The following is a 9,512-nucleotide window of genomic DNA, read 5'->3' on the forward strand; positions in this document are numbered from 1 at the left end:
GTGGTGTTGGGTCGATGGTTGGACTCGATGATCTTAGAGGTCTTTTCCAACCTCAATGATTCTATGATTCTATGATTCTATGATTCTAACACTTGCTGGAAGGAGAAGCAAAAGCAGGGGACCAGTGAGTGAATAACTTGCGGGCCTTTTCCTTCTGAAAGATGAGAAAAGCAAACCCTGGGGCAGAGACGATGCTGTATTTTAAGGGCAAACAGGAGCAATTGTGAGCCATTGGGATGGGAGGTAAAAGCCAACCTGGCCAGAGAAAATCAGGCTGTTAAACCTGGAGGAGAGGGAACATTTTCCACCCAAGCAGCATCAGTGGGACATGAGAAGGGCTGGCCCGTGGAAGGACAGCTCGGGAGAGCTCAACAGCCGCAGCTTCAGCTCCTTCTTCATGCAACTCACAGAGTAAAGGAGATAAATTCAGAAGAGCGAGTGCAAAGGGCTCAGGTCTTCCAGAGTCTCGCCACGGAGCCGCCTCAGGAGAGCCAAGACACGTAACCCCTGCTCGGTGGCCCTGACCCATGTCCTCAGCATATTTAGCAGGTTTAGGTGACGCCAATCGCTGTGCAAATACTTACTCTCCTTTGCTGGCATCCTCTCTAAATGATGCTGCTGAATCTACGGGGGTGTTTTCTGCTGGATCTGTGGAGGTGCTGAGGAGGCTTGGGACTCACCCAGGTGTTTTGCAAGGTGGGATCCATAAATGCAACCGAGGTCTTCAGCATGATGAAGCTCTTCCCCACGCCTATGTTCATCATACAGCTGTGCTCCTGGGGGACACGGAAAGCAGGAACCCGGGGCAGGGAAAGCTCCCGTGGCCCAGCTTGTTCGTAGCCACAAAGCCCAAAGCCCCGACAATAGAGGATTCAACCCCTTTGCTGCAACTCCATCCCCTGCAGGGATCAGCACTGCCTGGGCAAGTTGGATGAGGCCCACGCCAAACTGATGCTCATTGAGAGGCGGCTGGGAGGAGGGACCATGCCTGGTGGGGGGCAGAGGGGAGCTGAAGGCTGTAGGTGGCTGTTTCCCCCAGGGTGGGAGGACATCAGGCCAGGAGCAATTATGGACTTTCACCACCTGGACTGTTTGATCCAAGGAAGAAGCACCCCGAAACTTACTGTTTTCTGGATGAAGAACTGGAAGAGCCAATAAACCTCATGTTCCCTCTCAACCAGGAGGTGGAAGCGCAGGAGAGTCTCACAAAAGCCTTGCTGGTACTCTGCCAAGAGAGAGGTCATCCAGACGCGTTCATTGCACCAGAGGGCAGAGATGAGATCCGCACTGCTGGATGCCAATGGGAAAGTTCCTCCCTGGAAAAGCCCTTCGGGGCCACGTGGGACCTGCTGCCCCCCTGTCCGCTCGCCAGCCTCTGCGTTGCACACGTAGCTCAGCAGAAGGGTCTTCTCCAGCTGCTTCTTGTCCACCGCACTACGGCCTCATCTCATGTGCAGCCTCTGCAGGTCCAAGCCTGGAGGGAGAGACACCCACCCACGCTGGACGTTTGGAGCAGGGTGTTCATGCCAGGCTGCTTCACATCATCACATCCTGCACACGTAAATGCCTTTGGGAAAAAACTTCATGAGCAAAACAAGCTTGAGCCAGGGCAAAGCTGATTTCCTTACCTGGAGGACTCAAGGGGGCTCCAAGATATTCCTCCTACCCTGATTTTGACCACAGATTTCCTCCTGGTCCAAGAGTCCCACCATCCCTGCTGCCCCGAGTTTTGCCTGCACGCTTGCCTATGTCTACAAGAAGTTTTAGCTCTGAGCAATGTGTGTAACCCGCACCAGCTCTGTAAGCAGTTCACTTCATGAGGAAAGTTGGAGAGTGATTTCTTCTTCACCCAGTCGTGGAAAAAAAAGGGAGCAAGGAGATGTGTCTGGCTGAAGGCATGACATCTTTCTAAGGTCTTCTCCAGCTGGATGCAGCATCTTTCATTTCTAAAGCAGCGGCTTTGTCACAGCAAGGCACTTGGGGGAAAAAAAAAAAACAAACCTTACCTTCTTGCTTCAGCTGGGTTGATTTATGCAGGTTACATTGATTTGTAACATAAATTTTGCAAGATCATTTAATATTCCTTTTGTTGTACAACTAGGAGAAGCCTAAATGGGAATCTGAATATAATAAAGCTCTTCACTGAAGTAAGCTCCTTTCATCCACAAAAAAAACGGGCCCAGAGGTTCTCTCCCAGCTCCCAGCTTTTCTCTAATAACATCTCTATCTCCTGTCTTTCTATATATAATTTCTTCTCTCTGGGTCACTCGACCCATCGCTGCAAAGCCGATGGCTCCAGGCGATGCTGTAGCAGGTGCCAGATCTAGCCGTCAAACGCTGCAGCTCACGGTGAGAAGAGAGGTAGAAAAATGCCATAAATTGGAGCGGCTGTGGGGATTTTAAGGTGTTCAGAAATATAATGACACGTGCTGGGGCTGGGCCAGCCAGGGGGTAGCACGGGTGGCTGCTGGTTGCCATCCCTCACTCTGCCACCAGCGTGGGGCAAAGACATCCATCCCGGTATCTCAACCGGGTAAAAATCCAGCATTGATAGCCCTGGTCCTGCTGCAGCTGATGGAGAGGAGGGAGGATTTCATTGCAGCCTCTCTCCCCAGTCCCAGCACACAATTTCAAAAGCAGCTGAAGGTGATGCAGGACCTTTACATGGTCTTTGGTGGCGTTGACCCCATCCCTCCTGCAAGGACTAGTTGCCAGCCGGATTAGGGAGCTGATCAGGCTCGCAGCTAGCTCCGTGCACATCTACGGGGTTAGTTATCCTGCAGACGGCTGGACACTGAAACTCAAGTCACTGTAACCCCGCCGGGCACCCCACGCTCCCCTCCCCGCTGCCATTGGCACTTACCGATGAAGCTGCAGACGTAGGAGAAACCCCTGTGCTGTGTCTCCAGCAAACAGCTGGATCTGGTCGTACATCTTGCACAGCCCCTCCTAATTCTGCCTGCAAGGAGGCTGAAAAACCCAAACCCCAGGGTTTGGACCAAAATGGGAGTTCTTTTTGATTTTTTCCCCGTTTCAGACCCAGAGTGGTGTACAGGATGGGGGGACGGGCTGGCAGACAGACGTATCTCCAAGTGCTGTCGACCACGAGCATCTCATCTCGGGAACTGCCCCATGAGATATTTCCACGCCCCTGGCTGCACGGAGATGCCAGGCCTTGGGGATGACAACGCAGCACCTCGGGCACCCCATCCGTGTCCCCAGGGGTGGCTTTGGGGCCGTTGTCAGCTCTTGTGGCTCGACAGACCCTCGTGAAGGTGGCAATGTCCCAAACCACGCTACTTGGACAAGCAGTTTCAGGGTTTCCTGCTAAAGCAGCCCCAGTTTACAAGTTCATTTAAACCCAAACAGCTCAGCAGAAGGGTTTTCAGCCCAGATTTGCCCGTGCCCGGATGCACCGGGGCTCCCTGGCGTCAGGAGAAGGGAGGGGACTCACGGGATGCTGCAGGGCCATGGACGGCAGCTGCAGCCCCTTGCACGGCGGGGGGGACGCTCGGCACTTTTGCAAGATCAACCCCATGTCGTGGCCCCTCTTGGACAACACAACTCCATTTCCAAGGAAGCAGGAGCATCCTCTCCCCCACCTCCCTATCCTCTGGGTCCCGGAGCTGTAGCTCCGTACACCAGCTGGACAGGGTCTAAGAAGCCACCCTGCCAAAAGCACCGTCCCCGGCCTCCGTGCCACCAGCAAGCCAGCCCTGACTTCCCCAGATACTTTCCAGACACTGCCTTTAAGCCCAGACAGGAAAATTTCTCACTACCAGCCCAGCAAGGGGGAAGCAGACTGTTTTCGCAGCTCTCTGCAAGTGTGACAAGGTGTTTGGGTTCGTCTCGGAGCTCTCCCGGCTGCTTTCAGGGGAATGAAAAGCTGTTTTTAGAGGCTTAAAAAAAGGAGGGAATAAAAAATAAAAAAAAAAAAAAAAGTTGTAAGAATCAATTCTCCCTCACCGGGCAAAGCTGACTAATTTGTAAACTGCGAGAAAAGAATAAAAAGCAGCCAGCGAGCGAGAAATGCCAGACGAGGATAAGCGCAGAGCATCGCTAGGCAAAGGGATGCTGGTTCCTCAAGGATTTATTTATTCTCCTAGAAAAACAGGGAGGAAAAAGGAAACTCCCTGGGGCTGGTTCCCCCCTCAGATGCCACCCAGGTGGACCTCCAGGCGAGGTTGGGGACCCCCTGGAGCCATCCTCTCCGCCGCTGAGCCTGCTCACCCTGTTGATGGGCATCTTCTTGGCTCTCTACGAGCAAGAGGAGAGTGGGGCCAACCAGGCAAGGGCAGCAAAAGCTCCCCTGGCTTAACACCGTCCTAAAGCTCATAAACCACATCAGCAACCTGCTTGGCTCCGGCACAGCTCTTATTGACCGCATGCCCCGACTCCCTCAGTGGGAAAACGTAGCCCCGAGCCTACATCGCTCCATTTAATGTCAGTCCAAGCCCGCTTTTAGCGGAGGATAAAAGGCAAGCGCAGCGTGGTTTAGCATTGCTAATTAGAAATGACCAGAGAGGAGGAATTAAGGGGATGAAAACCAGGAGAGGAAACGGTATCAGAATCTGAGATTTCCGCATCCAGCAGAAGAAACACTTAATAACGCGACTCCTGGGGCCCAAAGGCAGGTCCTGGAGGAAGGGCTGTGCAGGCAGTGGGGCGCAGGAACACCACCGATGCTGCTACCCAGCTCTTTGAAGGGAGGGGGAGCAGGGAAATTCACTTTTTTTTTTTAAACCCAGCACCAAACCAAAGGGAAACAAGAGTGAATTTGTGCTTCTTGTGCTTCTTCTCCCTCCTTACAACTGGGTGGGCTTCAGCAGAAGTTGGGCCATCCTGGGAGAAAACAGACCGTGGCCCCATCGCTGGCACCCGCGTAGCAGTTCTGTCACCCTGGGGCTACGGGACTGGAGAAACACGGTGCAGAAAACCCAGGCTGGCTCTGGGTGAGCCAGGTCAAGGTGTGTTCCCAAACCAGGAGACCTAAACTGGGACATGCCCAAGGTCCTGAGCGATGCCAGCTCGGCCAGTGCTTATCAAGGCACAAGTCAGAGATGCCCGACCTTTCAGATCCTGCCTCCAAAACACCTTTCTAGCTTGTTTCAATCACCCTGTGTACGTACAGTCGGGCTTTCGTCTCCCAGGGAACTCCCCTGGGCTGGAAATAGCATCTGAGGGAGTGTTGTGAAGAGGCATGGTGTAGATGGAGTAAGAGACAGGGACCAGGAGGGCTGCCCAGACCCGGGGAGCCCCACGTACCAGCAGGGAGAAGGAGGGTCTGAGCTGAGAGATGTTGGTTTGGGAGGAGGCACTCGCCATCTCCCAGCTCTGCAGTGCTGCTGATGCATCGCCCACTAATCAGAGGAGAAGAGGGGAGGGGATCACACGCCTGCGGGGGAGAGATGCGCTGATGGATGCTGTGAGGTCATAGGGACAGGAGATCACTGAGATATGAGGTCACGCGTCGTTCTCAGCCAGCATCTCCTCTCCAACCCCAATCCGAGCCCCTCGGCAAGGAGCTAAAGGTCCCCAAGTCGTTTAGCATCTCTTGGGTTTGCTGATGACCCATTTACAATGGCTTTGGTAGATCTCAGTCTACATCCCATGTATAATGTGATTACAAGGCTGTGTAATTGCTGCATAATTGTCCTTCTTCCTGAGGCTGGCGCACCCTGGGGTTCCAGCCTCTCAATCTTAATTAAAAAGGATAAATATTAATCAATCTCAATCGTCATTTCAGAGCTGGGGGGGCAGGGGGAGGGCCCCTCAGCACACACAACCTTTGGGGTGTAAGGGGAACATGAACCCATGTGGGGAAATTAGCCTGACAAAGGGTCTCGGAGGTGCCATGCCCCATCATTAGGGGTCTAATTGAGGACTCTTTTAAACAGTACTTTAACTCCTCAGCGGCTGATCGTTTGGCAGAGCAAAGCCTCAGGAAGATCCACCTGCCAGCTACAGAGCCTTTCCAAGCAGCCAGGCATACTCTTCCCTGCATTTTACAGAGGAGGAAAACAGGGCATGAGCAGAGCTGCTTGCTGTCCTCCAACTTCTGGGAGGCGGGAGCAGATCAGCCTTTTCTCGTCCTTGAATCAAAGGGAGCGATGCCACATCTCATTTTTCTCAGCAAAAGTTTGCGACGGGAGTTTGAGACCCCCAATTCTCCTTTCGCCCACCCACTCACAGCCCTTTTGGTTGCAGAAATGCACTGACCCGTAGGGCCAGGGCAGTGGGATGCAAACCAGCACGGAAAGCAAGAAGCCATGTTAGTGATGGGGCAGAGCTAATAAAGCTTTGCCAGGATCTGGCTGCCAAGCTGCTGGGACCCAGGGAACCCGAGGATGAGGAGAAAGGGCTTTCCAAGGGAAGGGTTTTCCAAGGCAGGGATCTGGAAAGGACTGCTGAAGGGGAAGCTAGGAATGAAGGCAGGAATTATGGACACTGTGAAGGAAAGGAAGCCACCGCAAGGACTTTGCAGATGCCTGCTGAACATGAGCTGCCCCATGCAGAGAGCCTGCCCCTGGAAATAAAGTCTGTGCCTTGGCCTCATACCTGCTGAAGTGGCGGGTCAGACATCCAGATGATGGCTGGGGTGGTCGAACGAAAAAACAGGGAGAAAACAAACAGGAACTAGCGTAAGGGGGGCAAAAAAAGAAAAGAACAATGACTAAAAAGGCAGAGAGACGTAGTTAGGAAGTCTGTCTCACTCCCCCAGTGCAGAGTCCAGGTACGTGGTGGGAGCCTGCAAAGCCTGGCTGATTCGGCTGCACGCAACTGTAAGTCAATCAGTCAGCCCTCGTTATTGCAAATGAACCACCGGTCATCTGAGATACACAGCTGCCAGCACCCAGGATAGCATGAGAGAGATGCTCAGGCAAGTAACACTCAAGGGAAGGTTTGTCCACAATCCCCATCTCCCTCCTGCATCCTCCCATCTAGGACCAGGAGCGTTGCCCCACTAGTCCCGAGACTTTTAGAGAAAAGCCACCCAGAGAGCAGGGTTTGCACTTGGAGAGCTGAAGCGGTGTTAGATGATGCAGCACATGAAAGAAGAGAGGTCTAGATACAAAGAAATGCTCTTTCAGAGCTGTCTTGTTGAGGAGTAACTGGGCCAGATCTCATCTCCTGTATTAACTACTTTGTCTTCACTTCTGCCTGAGACTGGGAAGGGTCTGCCCCACTCAGTGTCCTGGGAAACCTAAGCAGGTTGCAAAAGGGCTAAGAAAGAGTGAAATGAGGAGGAAAAGAGAAAAGAGTGATCCCAAGAAGCTTTGGAGAGAGCTGATGGAGAACTCAGCTAATTACATCCGCAGAAACCTCACCACTTCCAAATGAATTTTTAATGAAAAAAAATAATGCTCTTTTCCAGTTATTTAACATAGAAAGGAAAAGCCCTGGAGATTGCCGCACCAACCCCCAATACCTTCTGCATCTGGGCATCTCAAGACCACACAGAGAGGTGAACTAGAGCTTTTTCCAGACAGGTCCTGACCTTGGGAGGCAGGACCAGAAATTAATTCAGTCTCACGCAGACTGAGAAAATGCTCTTTCAAGTGGAGACAGGGAGATGGGAACTCACAGGGGTCAAGCGGTGATGACACCCCTGGGAGGAGACGTGCTACGGAGGCCCCGGTTGGAGGCTGAGGTAGAGTTTTCTATTTAACACAAGGATGCGCCTCAGTTCCCCAGGGCTCTGAAAGCAATGAGAAAGCCTTGCCTAGCACAGGACTGTGGGACGGCAAGTGGTGCCACAAACCAAGAGCAGGCAGTACCCCCACACACCACCTCCACCATCCAGGGGAACCCCCAGGATGGACTTCACCTCTGTACCCATGTCATCTCCTGGCACAGCACGGAGATGGGCATTTAGCAACCTGGTACATGAATTCTACCTCCCTGCAACGTGCCCTCATGGTCTAACCTCTATCTCTGAACGATTCCTTCACCCAGAGGACAACAGGGTACTGCAGTTGGGGTCTCAGCATCGCAATTCAGCTCCTTTCCAAGCCCTCTGAGCAAGGTCTGCCTGGAGCCAAAGAAGAAGGTAATGCCTCATGAGCCATATGCCATGAAAAACTTCACTTACCTCTGGAGATAAAGCAAAAACTGAGTGTAGTTACTGGGAGCAAAACCCACTGTGATTTGTTCAAAAAGATGGAGAGAAATTCTAAAACTCCAGCTTCAAGATAAGAGGGAATCAACCCGCACCATTTCAAAACAGTTGGGCCCATCACCACCAGGTCCTGCCTGGGATGCTGCACCTCTGCGCTAAGGCAACGGAGCTGAATGATGGGTAGTGCAAACAAGTCCTGTCTTTGTTTTAAAACTCCTTTCATCTGGTGTCTTCTGGTTCTTGCCTTGTGAGGAAAAGTAATGGCTCCTTGCTCGCCCTTCCCCGCCGCTCAGGTTTTTATAGACCTCTGTCACTGAACCCATCCATCATCCCTTCATTATGCTGATGAGAGCAGGTTATTTAAGCTTTCCTTGTACACAAGCCGTTCCACCCCTCTGATCTCCCTCGACACCCCTCACAATTGACACCCAGGGTGTTCCGATTCTCAGCACAGCAGCTAGGAGCCATGAGACGCACGTGAGAAAGGTGCAGGCACCGTGCTACATCTGGCTGAAACCTCTAAAAGTGAAAATATGATTATTTCCACCTTTAACCATCTCACATCCACCCAAGACTACTTTCAGGCAGCACTCTGACCCATGATCTGGAAGCCTGATGTCCTAAAATTGTGTGTCTGCAATCACTGGGCAACTCTTGACTACCCTGCCTGGCAAGTTCAGCTCAGCTGTTGTGCTCTCCTGTCTTCTGGTTCCCAGAGACCATGAAATATTAAGGGAAAAAAACCCCATAAATAAGAATTTCTAAGGGATTTCCAAGGAGCTCTTGTCTTCCGCTTCAGTGGGTCAGTTGGACCCACAGAAACGAGCAGAGAAAGAAGGAGGTGAGTTCTTCTTTGACACAGCTAAGAACTTGCTTAAAAGAAATTGAAGGCAGGCATACTCTGTGAGGCAGGAAAGGGTGCTGGGATGGAGAAGCCCTTTTGGGCAGCAAACCCACCACCGTCCAAATAGCTGTTTAGCTTCTCTGACAGCATCTTCCAGCAACCCATTCATCTTTTATGGATGGAGGGCTGTAAACTCTCCCTCCCTGTCCCCAGTTTTGTTCTTAAAAACTGTTCCATCAAAGAGATCTATGAAAGGCTCAGTTCCCAGCTGACAAGCTATCTATTTAAAGTTTATATGCCCGGGAACATTCACAAAGACTTATTAATGCGAAACTGCTGAAGGGAGCAAGCCCATATGCAGCCGCTACACAAACATGTCTCCATTATCATTTAATGCTCCCCAGCTTGGCGAAACAGCACGTTCTCGCTCCTCATCCCATCCTCTCCCTGCTTCAGTGCTCGGGACTCACTTATTCCCCATCAGCAGGAGCACGTACGTCCGAGGATCTGGCAGAGAGGGACAAGACGGCGCATGGAGGTCCACCTCAC

At 52.1% G+C, this 9,512-nt stretch overlaps 1 protein-coding gene across 1 annotated transcript in view; it reads right to left on the reverse strand.

The window, feature by feature from the left end:
* The window catches only part of LOC103898581 (lysyl oxidase homolog 1), a 31,887-nt gene extending 30,175 nt beyond the window's left edge, over nt 1-1,712 (reverse strand). Inside the window, exons 1-3 of the mRNA XM_009278863.2 lie at nt 1,667-1,712; nt 1,125-1,225; nt 681-776 (exon numbers count right to left, since the gene is read on the reverse strand). Of these exons, the coding sequence (XP_009277138.2) occupies nt 681-776; nt 1,125-1,225; nt 1,667-1,712 (243 nt within the window). The remainder of the gene's footprint in view (nt 1-680; nt 777-1,124; nt 1,226-1,666) is intronic.
* Between the last annotated feature and the right edge of the window lie 7,800 nt (nt 1,713-9,512).

The sequence above is a fragment of the Aptenodytes forsteri genome, unplaced genomic scaffold, assembly GCF_000699145.1.
Source record: "Aptenodytes forsteri isolate BGI_AS27 unplaced genomic scaffold, ASM69914v1 Scaffold258, whole genome shotgun sequence".
In the NCBI taxonomy this organism is placed as follows: domain Eukaryota; kingdom Metazoa; phylum Chordata; class Aves; order Sphenisciformes; family Spheniscidae; genus Aptenodytes; species Aptenodytes forsteri.